Source organism: Mastigoproctus giganteus, chromosome 5 (assembly GCF_048544385.1).
Source record: "Mastigoproctus giganteus isolate SK-2022 chromosome 5, ASM4854438v1, whole genome shotgun sequence".
Classification (NCBI taxonomy): Eukaryota; Metazoa; Arthropoda; class Arachnida; order Uropygi; family Thelyphonidae; genus Mastigoproctus; species Mastigoproctus giganteus.
The window spans coordinates 193,070,513-193,088,082 of NC_143579.1; the positions used below are offsets into that span (position 1 = coordinate 193,070,513).

At 38.6% G+C, this 17,570-nt stretch overlaps 1 protein-coding gene across 1 annotated transcript in view; it reads left to right on the top strand.

Moving 5' to 3' along the window:
• The window catches only part of LOC150085960 (dynein axonemal heavy chain 8-like), a 1,559,705-nt gene that overhangs the window by 335,021 nt on the left and 1,207,114 nt on the right, over positions 1 to 17,570 (top strand). Inside the window, exon 22 of the mRNA XM_090374756.1 lies at positions 9,488 to 9,596. Within this exon, the coding sequence (XP_090230882.1) occupies positions 9,488 to 9,596 (109 nt within the window). The remainder of the gene's footprint in view (positions 1 to 9,487; positions 9,597 to 17,570) is intronic.

Genomic DNA, 17,570 nt, shown 5'->3' on the forward strand with positions numbered 1-17,570 from the left:
GTATATTTATTATTTTTCCTCTAACCAGCTTGCAAAATATTCCCATTTTGTATTATTTTCCATTAGTTGAGAAAGAAAATGAAATTGTGCAGTACTTTCATTACTCATATAAAAAGTTATGCACCTTGTAAACCATACCAGTAAAAATACTTGGAAACTTCTCAGTCAGTTAGTCATATGAAAATAACATATTGTTGACAGATATCTGAAGCATGAACATTATGACATCAGTGTAGAAGGTTCTTTTCATAACTCATGATTGTTAAATTATATAAGCATCTCCCAAAACACACATACATGCATGCACAAACCTGTTTTTTTTTTTTTAAATAAGGACTCAGACTTATCTTCAGTGGCACTGATATGCGTCTTGTATTTTCCTTGTACAACAAAATTAAAAATGTGATGTGAAACATTACACAGCATCATAATACTCTTTTAACCCTGCAGTTGGTGGTCATGTGAGAGAGTTATGTAAATAACTTGAACTACAAACAAACATAATTCCCAGCTCTAAGTGTCAGGTACTTAGAAGTTACCCACGCTAGCAGTACAGTGTGTAAAAATAGAACAAGCATGGTAGTGCAAGACTGGACAAGTTCTGTTATGCAATAACCCTGTGGGATGGGGGGTGGGAAAACCATACCAAGTAAAAATTTGAATATATTTTAGGATAGTATAGAGAAAATCATGGATTTTTATCTTCAACTAACAGTGAATGGAAGCTCATTATTTTTGAGAAGAACCTCAGTGGTCTACTGCCACCAGTGTTAGGGTTAATGATCAGACCATGTCTGTTATTCATAGTTAAAATCCTTGAATTCCACATTGTCCTTTAAAAATGATTTTGTTACTGTAATCTAAATTACTGAGTAATCTGTCAATTTTTGTAATGGTTGGGATATTAAATTTGCATACACTGCTTTATTAAATATTGTATACACTGCTTTATTTTATGAGGGGATGGACCACTTATTATATAAAAACATACAGTATCCTGAAAGAGGCCTCTGAGGTCGGGAAAACTCATGTCTAAAAAATATATAAATTCATACACCGACCATTGAATAAAATTTAAAATTTAATATGACTACAATCTTTACACAAAAATTTACAATAAACTATTGCGGAATGCTAAAAACTGTAATAAAAGATCATTTACAATAAAATTTGCTAAAATATAAAACATTAAAAGCGCTAAAAACCTGAAGCTTTCGGGAGCGTCAGCTCCCTTCTTCAACAGTGATATGACTTCTTGCAACATCTCCTTAAGTAGCAGGCTCACGGTACCTCCACACGTGGTATTTCTCCATGTGGTTCAATCGGCACATGGTCAGAACTGGAAGCGGAAATGTCTCGGGAACGTGGCAAAGAAAATCGTTCATCCGACCTTAATATAATTGTTTCAAAGATAGGATTAATACGTATACCTCTATCTCTATTCATGATATTCCTACTGGATGAACTAATCCGTAAACCCTCGAGCCATTTACGCTCCCAGTATCCATGTGCACGATCCAAAATAATAGCGTCCTCCGGGGAGATTTGATGCTGCTTCTCCCAAAAATGTTCAGCCACAGCAGACTTGTTGTATTCAGCGGTTCTTATGGCATTTAAATGTTCCCCCTGACGATCCCTGAGCCGTCGTTTTGTTTCCCCCACATAACACTCCCCACAATCTGGGCATCCTATTCTATAAACCACTCCACTACTAAGATCTTTTGGTATGCAGTCTTTGACCTGAGACACAGCTGTGCACAGCCTCTGCCCGGGAAGCTGTACACAGCGTGTCCCATAACCCCGTAAAATTCTTGCCAGATGTTCAGTAAGGCCCGGATAGTAGGGGATGTATGCGGTGGCTACCGGAACGAACGACTCCCTACGTTCGGACACTCCTCTACTATATCTATCCAGGATCCTCTGGGGGTATCCGCACTTTCTAAGTTCTGCCGTGACACGATTAATTTCTTTTTCTTTATCCTCAGAAGGGGTACAGTGTGATCTTACTCTGTCAAATAAAGCTTTTGCTACACTATTCTTGTATTGTCCAGCTTGTGCTGAATTGAAATGGGTGTATTGACCTCTACACATGGGTTTTTTAAAAACTGACGTCTTAAGTCTAAAACCCACCCTGGAGATCAATACATCCAAAAATGACAGGGTACCACCCGTTTCCACCTCTGAGGTGAATTGTATAAATTGGGAGAAGCTATTAAGCCAGCAAACGGCATCATCCTCCCTCCCCTTCTGGACCAGGGCAAAGGTATCATCAACATATCTTCTCCAATTCCTAATAGGAAACGAACACCCACTAAAAACCCTACTTTCCAACTCCTCCATGGCCAAATTGGCCACGGTGGCACTAATGGGTGAACCCATGGCAGTACCGCGAACCTGCTTATACATAGTTCCTTGAAACAACATGGTAGTACTAGCTAGACATAATTCTACCCCGGTGCAAATGTCTTCCACACCGAGAAGTGATCTATTACCAAGGGAGGCATCCCTGGTCAATGCCATTTTTACACAATATACTGCATGACTAATAGGAATACATGTAAATAAAAATATAACGTCAAAAGAGATCATGCTCTCATCATCATTTATAGTCAAATTCCCCACAAAATTCACAAACTCTCTACTGTCTTTAACAACATATTCGGACTGCCCCACTATGGGTGCAATTAATTTAGCCAAGTACCCTGATAGCGCATAGGAAGGACTCCCTATAAATGAAACTATAGGTCTCAAGGGCACTTCTGCCTTATGAATTTTTGGCAGTCCGTAGAATCGCGGGAGTTGACTACCTGTAGTGTGTAATGACCAGTAAGTCTCCTTGGAAATCTTCTCCGTGTTCAACCAGGATTGTACCAGTTTGACTCGCCGTTCCAGCCCCCACCAACGGGTTCCTCTGGATCACCTTATAAGTGTTATTATCTTGCAGAAGATCCAATGCCTTCTTATTATAATCTTCTGTATTCAGGACCACCGTTGATCTCCCTTTGTCTGCTGGTAAAACAACTATTCCTTTGTCTCTTCTCAATTCCTCTAGAGCTCTCTTTTGACTAAGGCTGAGATTCGGGGGTGCCTTCCTCACCTGACCCAACACTGCAGCTGACTTCACCCGGATTTCATTAGCTAAAGGCTCAGGAAACTTATTAATGGCCCGTTCAATACCCATTGCTATCTCCGCAGTGGGGGGTTTCGAAGACACTAGAGTGAACTTGGGGCCTAAACTAACAAGAACAGGAGGCAGTCCTTAGTTTAGGCCCCAAGTTCACTCTGGTGTCTTCTAAGGACATCTATCAGCCAGAAGGAAATTTACGCACCTGTCAGAGGATTAAATAAGGAATGCATTGACCACTGGCTTCCTTACATCATTTGGCTATTTTAATACTTATGCTGCAAGAAAGGCTTAAAAATTTTATCATGCATCCTCCCATTATATCAATGTATACAAAAATTACTACTGATTTACAAACATATATGAATTACTTCTCAGGAATACATATGTTTTTTGAATTGAAAGTCACTTGATTTACAAACATTACCTGCACTGCACATCTGATTGAGCTTGCTTCATCACAGTATGATACATTGCTTTGAATCGGGCTGAAATGCACTGGAATACTGTTCCAGTTGATAAGGGTCCTTCTAAGGACATCTATCAGCCAGAAGGAAATTTACGCACCTGTCAGAGGATTAAATAAGGAATGCATTGACCACTGGCTTCCTTACATCATTTGGCTATTTTAATACTTATGCTGCAAGAAAGGCTTAAAAATTTTATCATGCATCCTCCCATTATATCAATGTATACAAAAATTACTACTGATTTACAAACATGCATTAGCATTAGTAGAGGCATATGATGCAAGAAAGCAAGCTTATTCAGCATCAGCCAAAAAAAAAAAAAAAAAAAAAAAAAACCCTCTCCCATTTCACCCCTCCGTTCGTTCGAAATACCTGTCCAGTTGAGCTTTAAATTTGTTTAGGCTATCAACTTCAACAACAAGTGATGGAAGTCGGTTCCACCAACCAACCACCCGCTGGCCAAAGGCAAATTTCCGCACATCTATCCGACATCCGTCCTTCCTCAATTTGAATTTATGCCCTCTGAGGTGATTATTCTGAGAAAGATGAAGAATCCCATTGGCATTGAGCATGCTCAAACCATTCAAAGCCTTATACACCTCTATCAGATCACCTCTCCGGTGCCTAGTCTCCAGACTCTGTAATTTGCAAAACTTAAGCCTTTCTTCGTAAGAGCAACCCTTTGTTCCATTTACTAATCTTGTTGCCCTTCTCTGTACCCGTTCCAGCAGCTCTACATCCTTCTTGAAATGAGGCCTCCAGACCTGTATACAGTACTCAAGATGTGGCCTAACCATTGCCTTATACAAGGGAATAATCACCTCCTTATCCCTGCTAGAAAAATTCTTGTATATCATTGACAAGACACCATGAGCTACTCTTGCAGCTCGTCTGCACTGCTCAGAGAACTTCATATCTGCCTGCACAATTACCCCCAGGTCCTTTTCATTCTCCACCACTGTCAGTGTAGTACCGCAGAGTTGATACATTGCTCTGGGATTACTGTTACCCATATGTAGTACTTTACATTTGTCAATGTTAAACTTCATTTGCCACCTCTCAGCCCATCTGTTCAACCTTTCCAGATCCTGTTGCAGCAGCATAGCGTCAGTAGTGTCCTTAACGACCCTGCCAACCTTTGTATCATCTGCAAACTTAGACATTAAACTTGATATCCCATCATCAATATCATTCATAAACACCGAAAACAACAATGGACCCAACACTGAACCTTGAGGAACTCCACTAATAACATTAGTCCACGTTGAGCAGTGTCCATTGATTACCACTCTCTGTCTTCTGCCACTCAACCATCCCCTTATCCATAGCAGCAATTTGCCTCCAATGCCACACTGCTCCAATTTGTGCAGCAGTCTTCCATGTGCAACAGTATCAAAAGCCTTTCTAAGATCCAAATATATAATATCAAAGTTATTCCCTGCATCCAGTTCTTTTGTGACTACATCATAGTATCCAATCAAATTGGTCAGGCAAGACCTGCCCTTAACAAAACCATGCTGCGTCTGAGCTATAACTGAATTCTTGTCTAGATGATCCTGCAGTGCTTCTTTAACCAGTGCCTCCATTAATTTACCTGGAACAGAAGTTAAACTAACAGGTTTATAATTACTTGTGTCAGCCTTTGATCCTCCTTTGTGAATTGGGGTTACATTTGCACATCTCCAGTCTATGGGTACCTCCCCTGAGTCCAAAGAAGCTCTCATAATTATGGCTAGGGGTTTGCATACTTCCTTTGCTGCCTCCTTTAATATATCTGGATAGATCCCATCCACCCCACTTGCCTTTTTTATGTTTATCCTCAACAATCTCTCCTCCACTTTCCTCTCAGTTATTACAAAATCATCCAGCTCACTGCCAATGTTTACTTTACCTACATCATTCTCCTTCCTGAATAACTCCTCATGCGTGAATGTAGATGCAAAATACTCGTTTAGATTGTTAGCCACCTGAGCAGGATCCTCAACTGTTGAACCATCAATATCCAGTGGACCAATCTGATTCATCCCTTTCCTTCTCGAGTTCAAGTATGTAAAGAACTCCTTTCTGTTTTTCTTTGCATCCTTTGCCAAGGATTTTTCGTAGTCTGCCTTTGCCTGCCTAATCTCCTTTGTGACTTGGTTACAGACCAACTTATATCTATCATAGGCTTCCATGTCACCCATTAATTTGTATGTATCCCATGCATTTTTCTTCTCTGCCACATGTCTCATTAGTCCATCTGACAACCATTTAGGCCTAAACCTTGAACAATATTTCTTAGTTGGTATGTAAAGCCTGGTAGCCACCAAGATTAGTTCCTTGAATGCTTCCCATTTTGAGTTTGCTGTTGGTGACATCATCAGTTGGTCCCACTGTATAGAATTTAAATACTGTCTCAGACCATCATAGTCGCCTTTACGAAAACAAAAACCCTTCCCTTTACCTCTGATGGTAGTTACCTCCTTGAGTAAATCCCACTTCAACACACTGTGATCACTGCCACCTAGTGGTTCATTTATCTGCAGGTTCTTAATGCATGAAGAATCACTACTGATAATCAGATCAAGAGTATTGCTCCCTCTTGTTGCCTCACGAACATGCTGATGTAGAAAACAATCATCCAATAAATCCACAAAAGCCTTGCTAGTGTGCGAGTGACCAACCCACAAATTCCAGTCAATATCTGGGAAATTAAAATCCCCCATTATAAGACTCTCTGATTTACTGGCCCACTCTATTTCCCTGTACAATATATTATTATACTCATCAGAGTCATTAGGCCTATAGCACACTCCTACTCTCAATTTTGGTTTCCCTATGCTTATGTCACACCAAACTGACTCGACACTGCCCTGTCCATCGATGTCAACTGGCTTCACTTCCTTTGACTTTATGTGTTTCTTAATTAATAGCATAACCCCTCCTCCCCTCCTGTCCTGTCTATCCTTTCTACATACATTGTATTCCCCAAATTCCAGTTCCGCATTACTTATATCTGTGTGACACCACGTCTCTGATATCCCAACAATATCTGCCTTTGATGTTTTGAGCAATACCTCAAATTCATCAAATTTATTTACCAAACTCCTAGCATTGGTGTACACGCAGGTATACATGCACCTGTTTCTATTCTTAGCTACCCTAACACAACCCATGTGTTTACTTGTAACGCAATGACTACCAGCAGTCTCTGAAATATCCTGCATCTTGTTTTTCAGACTTCTGCTCATTTGAATAGAAGCAGTGCAAGAATCACTTCCACCTCTGGCAGTGGCTACTGTTAATCTATTAGTCCTTGTATCCCCCCCAACTAGCAGTTTTCCGACCCACCTAACACTGCCTCGACAGCATCAGCAAAAATTCTTGCACCCTTCCTATTTAAGTGTATCCCATCCCTGTAGAAGCAATCTCTCCTGTTAACAAGTACAGTCCAGGCTGAAAAAAATTCTACCCCTTGAGCCTTGCACAATCCCTCCAGGGCCGAATTGATCGACAAGGCTCTCATCAAATACTCCCTCCTATCGTGTCTGGGCAGAATTGCAGACACTTTCAAGTTCAACCCTAATTCATGGCTTTTTTTCAACAGTGACCTGTACTTGCTAAGTAATTCCGCCGGTCTCCTACTCTTAATGTCAATTGTGCCAACGTGTACAACTATATCACCTTTTGTGCCCTTAAAAGATGATATCCGCTCTACAACGTCATCAACCTTTGCCCCTGGCAGACATACCCTGGTCCTATTCCACCTATCCTTTTTACAAAGCATGTTTCCCGTTTCCCTGACAATAGAGTCACCAACAACTACTAGTTCCTGTGGGACCAGCGCATTCTGCCTAGGGGGCTGCCCCTGTGTTGCCTGATGACCAAGTGCAAGCTCTGGCGTTGATGTGGGCAGCTGAGAGCTTGATGGGCCCCTCAATTTATTTCCTTCGAGGGCATCCACTCTGTCCTTCAAGGTCTCATAAAGGCCCATAACAACGCTGAATTGTCGCCTGATTTCCTTGCACTCCTTACATCGTGCACACACAAAGACATCCCCCTTGGCTATATATGAATTACTTCTCAGGAATACATATGTTTTTTGAATTGAAAGTCACTTGATTTACAAACATTACCTGCACTGCACATCTGATTGAGCTTGCTTCATCACAGTATGATACATTGCTTTGAATCGGGCTGAAATGCACTGGAATACTGTTCCAGTTGATAAGGGTATTTTTATTTTTATTTTTATTTTAAATTAATCTTAAAGAATTCTAATTGTTAAACTTCCAGACACAGTGTTTCAAAATATCAAGATTTTCATTACAGGTTATGAGATGACAAGTGTCACTTGTCATTATGGTTTTTCGTTATGTGTTATAAGATAACTTGTTACAGGTTTAAGCACATCTATAGTCAGGGGCGTGGACAGCACACCCCTGACTATAGATATGCACACAGGCACCAGGAGGCCAAAAGTAAAATTCGTTGAATTTTAGAATATTATTTTCTGATGTTTTTAATTAATGGGGTGCCATATAAATTTTTGCATCCAGGTGCTGCACACTCCTGGCATGCTCGTGTCTATAGTTAATTGTAACATCTGATTTCAGAATCAGTGAGAACTGCTCTATAATGTTTGCATATGTCATAAATGATGTAAGGCCAAAAAGTGATAACAAAAATATTGTTTGCAGATTACAGTAAATGATGTTTTTTCTACATATTAGTAAATGTCTTATTGGAACTTCATAAAAGTAGGAGCATTACATTAACAATAACATTATCCATGATCACAATAAATGGTGTACACTCTGTTAAATTATTCAGAGAAATATCACTTATACATTTATACTTCAGTTTTGAATCATACTGATGACAACTGTTGAGAGAAAGATCCATAACCCTTAATGATTTACAAAGGTTATATGCAAAAGTTTCATTCTCATTGTCTTCCATGCCTGTATTAAAAAAAAATAAATAAATAACGTACACAGGAGGAAGGGAGACCCTGAACCTCTGCCTAAAACTGATTAACTCAAACTTGAGAACAATGGCTGCCATAACTTCCCCTGATCTGGAATGAGACTCAGACTTACAACTTTCAAGTGCCACATTAATAAGGCACTGTACTAAAACATTAAATTTGAATAATAATGAAGGTACAGCTTTGATAGAATCCAAGCTTCTGTTGCTCTCTTGTTACAAGGGTGCCTGCTTAAAAGGACGACTAGATTAAGAGAGGATAGATATTCCAAAGTAGACCTAATTTGCATGAGATGAGTTTAAGAACATTTGAGATAAAAGATCACAGAAATATATACAGAGTTCCTGCATGACATCTATTAGGATATTGTTTTGAAGTGCCACATTAATAAGGCACTGTACTAAAACATTAAATTTGAATAATAATGAAGGTACAGCTTTGATAGAATCCAAGCTTCTGTTGCTCTCTTGTTACAAGGGTGCCTGCTTAAAAGGACGACTAGATTAAGAGAGGATAGATATTCCAAAGTAGACCTAATTTGCATGAGATGAGTTTAAGAACATTTGAGATAAAAGATCACAGAAATATATACAGAGTTCCTGCATGACATCTATTAGGATATTGTTTTGAAGTATTGTTTAGCCTGTCAAGAGTGATGAATATGTGTCACTATTGAGGGATATTTCCAATGTCGAGTGGACTCATTCAGGTAATGTCTGACAAAGTAACATTGATGCCTTCTAGAAAGTAAGGACTAGACCTGTCAAAATTTCAAACCAGGAATTTTAGTTATAGTTTATTTCATAATGGCATCTATTCTTGTGGTCTATTCAGCTGCCATGATAGTTGAAACAGTCTATCATTTTAATAGATCTTAAAGGTAGTGAGATTTTGTGAAATTTTTATTTTATTTTTCCTTTCTAGGTTATTTCTCCAAATATAGAAACTTTACAGGCTGCAGTAAACAAAGGTGCAACTTATATTACAAATATTGGCCAGATAGTTGCATCAAAGAGAAAAGCTGATATGGAAGGTAGGTTTTAGAAATTAAATATTGTCTAAAATGAACAGTATTATTGGAAGGAAACTGTCAGAGTTTGTTGCTTCACAGAATAATTTTATAATATTCTGAGGATTGGAGGGGTATGACCTGTCAAAACATTATCCTTTCCAGAAAGCTGTCTAAACAAAACTTTCTGAAATGTCTGCAGTTCTTCTCACAATTCATATGTTTTTAAAAACCATTCTAAAGACTTACCGGCCAGATTTATCAAACTAATTTTTCTTCATTTGTTTCTTCTACTTTATCCCTGAATATTATAATTTACAGAAATTCAAGTCCAATTCTTCCTTCTCAAACCTTAGCACATATGCAGTAATAAATTTTAACTCTTTGTGTTTGAGAATACCATAAAAAAACAAAACAAAACACAGGAATAACACTATGAAAGAAGTAGTTGATGTGGCTGAAACCTCTAAATCAAGCTACCAACCAACTAATCATATATACACTGCCTTGCCATTAATATTTGAACATCACTCCATTGATAGTTGGTCATTTACTACTCAAGTACCACAGGTCAAACGCAACTATAAGTATACTTTCTGTTTCAGAAATTACAATTCACAGTCATACTGCTGTTTCCTTGAAGGCCTACAAGGCCTTCGATGAAACAGCAGTATGATTGTGAATGTAAGATGCTGCGATCAAAGAAGTTAACAGACTTTCAGCATGGAGAAAATAGGGTGCCACACAAGCAGTTGATCCATATGTGACATTTCAAAGGCATTGAAGATCCCTAGGTTGATGATCATTGATGTGATCTGCAAATGGAAGTGGACTGAAACTGTCATGCAACGATATGAAAATCTCCCAAGCTAACAGAACAAGACAGGAATAGTCTGTATGAAATGTAGGTCAATATTGTTGCTACACACATGGGCCCCTCAGTGAGATGATTAGGACACATGTCAACACCAGCACGGTATGTAGGATGTTGCATGATATGGGTTACTGTGATCATGCAGTCATTCACAATCACAAACCACCAATCACTCCAGCTAATGCCGTTTCACTTGGTGTAAGGCCCACTCTTCTTGAACCGTAAACCAATGAAAAGCTGTGCGTTTGAGTGACAATTCACAGTATGTGGTCTCACAGTCTTGCATCATGCCTAGGTGTGACAGATACCCAGATGAAGCTATTGAATGTTGAGGTCTACCTAGATGTCCTGGGCAGTATTGCATTGTAGCAGAATGTTGAGGAAGGCCCATACCTGGGTCAGGGATGTTCCATGTCATTCTGCTTCATTGTGTGGACTAGTTTGAGGACTTCAGCATTAAAAATTTGGACTGGCCAGTCCAGAACACTGACCTCAGTCTTATAGTGTGAACCTCTGGGATGAATTGGATCAATGGGTCCATGTGAGACTAGACTGCTCAAAATACAGAGCTGAACTGGTCGCTGCTCAGAAGGCTGAAGGGTGGAAAATATTGGGGGACATCTACAAAAAAAACTGGTAGAGAGCATTCCTGTAAACTGGAAGTTATCATAAAGGCTAAAGGTTTCAGCACATATTATTAGTTTTCCCGTAAATAAAAGTTATTTGCAAATATGCAATTTTGGATATTAATTTTTGGGTAGCGTATAATAGCAATATATATATATATATATAATAATATAATATATTATTATTATTATTATATATAATAATATAAAATATAATAAGAACATAAAACACATAAATATAATAAAAGAACTGAAAGTAATTAGCATTAACATTAGTAGAGGCATTTGATGCAAGAAAGCAAGCATATGCAGCATCAGCCAAAAAAAAAAACCACTTCCACTTCACCCCTCTGTTCGTTCAAAATACCTGTCCACTGAGCCCTAAACTTATTTCGGCTATCAACTTCCACGACAAGAGATGGAAGTCTGTTCCACCAATTAACCACCCGCTGGCTAAAGGCAAATTTCCACACATCTATCCTACATCTGTCTCTTCTCTATTTGAATTTATGCCATCTCAGGTGATTATTCTGAGCGAGAGGAAGAATCCCATCAGCATTGAGCATGCTCAAACCATTCAAGGCTTTATACACCTCTCTCAGATTACCTCGCTGGTGCCTAGTCTCCAGACACTGTAATTTGCAAAACTTAAGCCTTTCTTCGTAAGAGCGCCCCTTTGTTCCATTCACTAATCTTATTGCCCTTCTCTGTACTCGTTCCAGCAGCTCTACATCTTTCTTGAAATTAGGCCTCCAGACCTGTATACAGTACTCTAGATGTGGCCTGACCATTGCCTTATACAAGGGAATAATCACCTCCTTATCCCTGCTAGAAAAATTGCTATATATCATTGACATTACACCATGAGCTACTCTTGCAGTCCATCTGCACTGCTCAGAAAACTTCATATATGCCTGAACAATTACCCCCAGGTCCTTTTCGTTCTCTACCACTGTCAGTGTAGCACTACAGAGTTGATACGTTGCTCTGGGGTTGCTGTTTCCCATATGTAGTACTTTACATTTGTCAATGTTAAACTTCATTTACCACCTCTCAGCCCATCTGCTCAACCTTTCCAGATCCTGTTGCAGCAGCAGCATAGCGTCAGTAGCGTCCTTAACAACCCTGCCAACCTTTGTATCGTCTGCAAACTTGGACATTAAGCTTGATATACCATCATCATCAATATCATTTATAAATACAGAAAACAATAATGGACCCAACACTGAACCCTGAGGGACTCCACTAATAACATTAGTCCACGATGAGCAGTGTTCATTGATTACCACTCTCTGTCTTCTCCCCCTCAACCACCCCTTTATCCATAGCAGCAATTTGCCTCCAATGCCACACTGCTCCAATTTGTGCAGCAGTCTTCCATGTGCAACAGTATCAAAAGCCTTTCTAAGATCCAAGTATATAATATCAAAGTTATTTCCTGCATCCAGTTCTTTTGTGAATGCAGCATAGTATCCAATCAAATTGGTCAGGCAAGACTTTCCCTTAACAAAACCATGCTGTGTCTGAGATATAACTGAAGTCTTGTCTAGATGTTCCTGCAGTGCTTCTTTAACCAGTGCTTCCATTAATTTTCCAGGAACAGAAGTTAAACTAACAGGTCTATAATTACTTGTGTCGCCCTTTGATCCTCCTTTGTGAATTGGGGTCACATTTGCACATCTCCAGTCCATGAGTACTTCCCCTGAGTCCAAGGAAGCTCTAATAATTATGGCTGAGGGTTTGCTTACTTCCTTTGCTGCCTCCTTTAATATAACTGGATAGATCCCATCCACCCCAGGTGCCTTTCTTGTATTTATCTTCAACAATTTCTCCTCCACTTTACTCTCAGTTATTACAAGATTCTCTAGCTTACTGCTAGAGTTGAATACACCTCTGGCATTCCCCTCGTATGCGCCAATAAAACCCAAATCAAATCAAAATCAAATCAAGCATTCCCCTCGCTGAATAACTCCTCATGTGTGAATGTCGATGCAAAATATTCATTCAGTTTGTTAGCTACCTGAGCAGGATCATCAACAGTTGACCCATCGATATCAAGTGGACCAATCTGATTCATCCCCTTCCTTCTAGAGTTTACATAAGTAAAGAACTCTTTGCTGTTTTTCTTTGCATCCCTTGCCAAAGATTTCTTGTAATCTGCCTTCGCCTGCCTAACCTCCTTTGTAACTTGGTTACAGATCAACTTGTATCTATCATAGGCTTCTGTGTCACGTGTTAATTTGTATGTATCCCATGCATTTTTCTTCTCTGCCATATGTCTCATTAGTTCATCTGACATCCACTTAGGCCTAAACCTTGAACAATATTTCTTATTTGGTATGTAAAGCCTAGTAGCTTCCAAGATAAGTTCTTTGAATGCTTCCCATTTTGAATTTGCTGTTGGTAGCATCATCAGTTGGTCTCACTGTATAGAATTTAAATACTGTCTCAGTCCATCGTAGTCGCCTTTACGAAAGCAATAACCCTTCCCTTTACCCCCTAATGGTAGTTACCTCTTTGAGTAAATCCCACTTCAGCACACTGTGATCACTGCCACCTAGTGGTTCATTTACCTGCAGATTCTTAATGCATGAAGAATCACTACTGATAATCAAATCAAGAGTATTACTCCCTCTAGTTCCTCCCGAACATGCTTATGTAGAAAACAATCATCCAATAAATCCACAAAAGCCTTGCTAGTGTGTGAGTGAGTAACCAGCCTATTACAAGGGAATAATCACCTCCTTATTCCTGCTAGAAAAATTCCTATATATCCTGGCAATACTCGGTTGTCAGAGTCCTGTTAAATGGGCCACACTAATGTGAAAGTGGGGTTTGAAAGAGGCTTTGTGTTGCGCATCACTGGCCCATTAGGAAGCCCTAGTAATATATAATAATAAAAATTAGGAAAAAGAAATAAAGAAATGAAAAAGCATACCTGAATGTAAGTGGCTGCGAAGGCAGTATCCAACAGCACGTCATGTAACTTATAAAAGTATAAAAGCAATATATGAGAGAGAGAGAGAGAGAGAGAAGCATAAAAAGAGCAAAGAAACAAATAAATAACATAGACAAAAGATACATGGTAGGGAAATGTGTGAAAAACATTATTTATAAAAATATTAGATATAGGGAAAATGTAGCCAAAATTAAAACCCAATAAATAATAAATTTAGACCGGTGCCCACTTGATAACGCAGAGCCAAAATAATGTGAAATACAATAAAAGTCCAAAAATCTGGACCACCAGAGAATCCAGACTTTTCGAAAACTCACAAACTTTTTAAATTTAGTGGACTTTCGTGTGTGTGTGCGCGCATGCGTGAGTGCCACAGATGCCCAGCAACAACAAGCGAGCTCACAGTCACCATTTTGAAAAGAGCAATCAAAAGGTGGCAACGCTATAATTTTTCTCCTACTCTTTCCAGTTACCATATATAGCATACATATTTACAAGCCAATAATAATGGCTCATAAAATAGATAAACCTGTGGTGTGAATTGAAAGAAGAACATATTGAAACTGAGTGACAAACTTGCAATAATTAAGAAACTAGAAAGTGGCGTGTGAGCAATGCTGTTTTAATGGAAACATACAGCATTGGAAAGTCTAAAATTTATGATATAAAAAAGGCAAAGAATAAAATTCTAGAATTCATAGCTTCGTCTGAGCCTTACAATAAAATTGCTGAGAGAAAAAGTTTACATCAGCCAAAATTAGAGAATCTCAATAAAGTGTTGTATGAATGGTTTTTGCTAAAATGATCAGAAGACTCGTCATGGTATTAGACAATTAGATATTGCTGGAGAAAGACAGTCGGCTGGTACACAAGCAGCAACAGAATATAGTGCAACATTTGAAAAAATTGTATCTGACTATGACCTTACAGCCAATCAAATTTATAATGCTGATGAAACAGCAGTTTACTGGAAGTGTTTGCCCACAGAAACTTTGGCTGGAAACCAAGAATGAAATGCAACAGGGTTTAAGCTTAATAAGGAAAGAATAACCATTCTTATGTGTGCTAATGCTTCAGGTCAGCATAAAATTAAGCGTTTGGTGATTGGCAAATTTCACCGCCAATGGGCCTTTAAAGGAATTCTGCACTTACCTGTGACCTATAATCCCAAAAGAATGCTTGGATGGACAAAGATATATTTTGCGATTGATTTGTTCATGATTTTGTTCCATCAGTTTGTCAGAACTTGAGAAAATTGGGGAAGCCTGCAAATACAAAGTGTCTGCTACTTCTCGACAGTTGCAGGGCCGACTAGCACGAATCAAAATTAGTGCCTAATTGCAGAAATATTTTTGCATGTTACTTACTTGCTACCAAATGTAATACCATTAATTCAACCAATGGATCAAGGAGTCATTAGGAACTTTAAATGTCGCTATAAAAATGATTTTATGATGAAAATGATGAATAAAAATGTTGACCCTTCAGAATTTCAATGCAGTTTTACAATCAAAGATGCAACATTTTCACTTGAGACTGCATGGAATGCAGTCAAGCCTGTAACTCTTTTAAGAGCATGGCAAAAGTTATGGCTGAACGTGATGTTTGCAGATCTACAATCTGAACAAAATGAAGATTTTGAAGGATTTCACATAAAGCTGAAGGCATCTGAAGTGAAAGAACTGAGAAACTTGAAATTATGTCCCCTAGTTCTAGAATCATTTATAACCGTGAAAATTTTGTCCTCATTCATTTTACTTATGCCTCTCAGAGCATAAACACCCCAATCAGGTCTCCTCTAAGGTGCCTAGTTTCCAAGCTGTGCAGTCCACATATTTGAAGCCTTTCCTCATATGGATGCCAACTTTGCCAATCCCACCAGCCGAGTTACCAGTCTTTGGACCCTTATAGACTATACAATAGACTATAATATCATGTTTTCTAAGTTGTAAGACACCAAAGAGGCTCAGAGTATAGACTATACAATAGACTATAATATCAATTAGTCATGGTATCGTTGATAACTATTCTGTAGTTAATCAACTTTTTATGTTGGATAATAAGTAGTGCTTTTTTGATATGGTAATACAGGTAGGCTGTTAGAAATTGGTTTTCTAGAAGCTTATTGTAGAGATTTCTGATATTGTTAACTACCAATTTTTTGCTATTACATATAGTGGCTATCCATATATATTGAGATAGAATAATATTAGCATGTACCTTTTTGAGATATTAGAATGCCAATGTAAGTTGAATAAATTGAAGTTGAAGGCTTCACATTTATTTTATATGCTGACTGTGGCCTGAGTACTATTAAGATCTATATCTAAATGAAGGTAGTTGGCTGCAAGGTTATTATTATTGGTTTTTTCCAGAGTGAGTTCTGCAGTTTATATATTGGCAAGATCTTGTAGGAAGTTGAGGCAATATATCTACCATTTGCTGTGTATAGTTCATGTCAGAAACAGAGGCCTCATTTCTTGCTGCTTTATCCTTTGATTTTGGTAGCTGGCCCTCGAAAAAGGTGTGAACTCATAGGATATGCAGCATTAAAACACACACACACACACACACACACACACACACACACACACACACACACACACACACACACACACACACACACACACACACACACACACACAGTCTTTCTGGTGCCTCCGTAGCCAGGTGGGAAGGAGCAGCAGTGTGTAACACACGCTTCTTGATTAGACCAGGGTTCGAGCCCATCACCACCAAATACGGAGGATGCGGAAAGATCAGGGAATGATCACCATATATTCTCGGAGCAATATGGCCTTAGTTGCTAATGCTCCTAAAAATGAAATAACAAACAAAACAGTCTTTCTCCACGAGCCATTTTCATGACAGTGTTACTCAGAAGATAACAGCCTTCTCAATCTTCAGATGAATTAATCACAATGTCATACAGACTCATAACCCAACTATACATTAACAGTATTTTCACTCTCTCCATTCTGGAAAAATTTTACAAATCGCTTTACTTTATATTTATATCCGACTGGATTTAAATAATCTCAGCATCTACAAGTGACACCTAGAAAAAAATTCCCCTTCACAATTACAATAATTTTCTTCTTTTTACTTACCAAATCAGAATTACAGTTAACCAATATAATATGTCAAAACCATATCTGATACCAATGGCTGTACCTCACAGAACCTCTCTTCACTCTCTTTGTACTCTTTCATCTCTTGCATTAATTCCCAAGTAAAATTAACCTTAATTTCATATCAGCTAAAGCAATTGATCCCCTTTTTCCTTCTTCCGAAGGTACACCCCTAATAAATAGACTTGTATGAATCATTAGAAATGATTCGTGCAAGTATATTGATTAGGGATGTACTATTCCCAAATTATATGAATTTATTTGTCCAGTCAAAAGATATAGCTGATTCTGCCGAAAGCCTCTTTCTGTTCCTTCTCGTGGTTATTGTAATCTTCTTTCTTAGCTGGAACTCTCTGAGAACATGCACTATTCCAAGGAAAGTCTCTAGCTTCCTGTGTATTGGATATG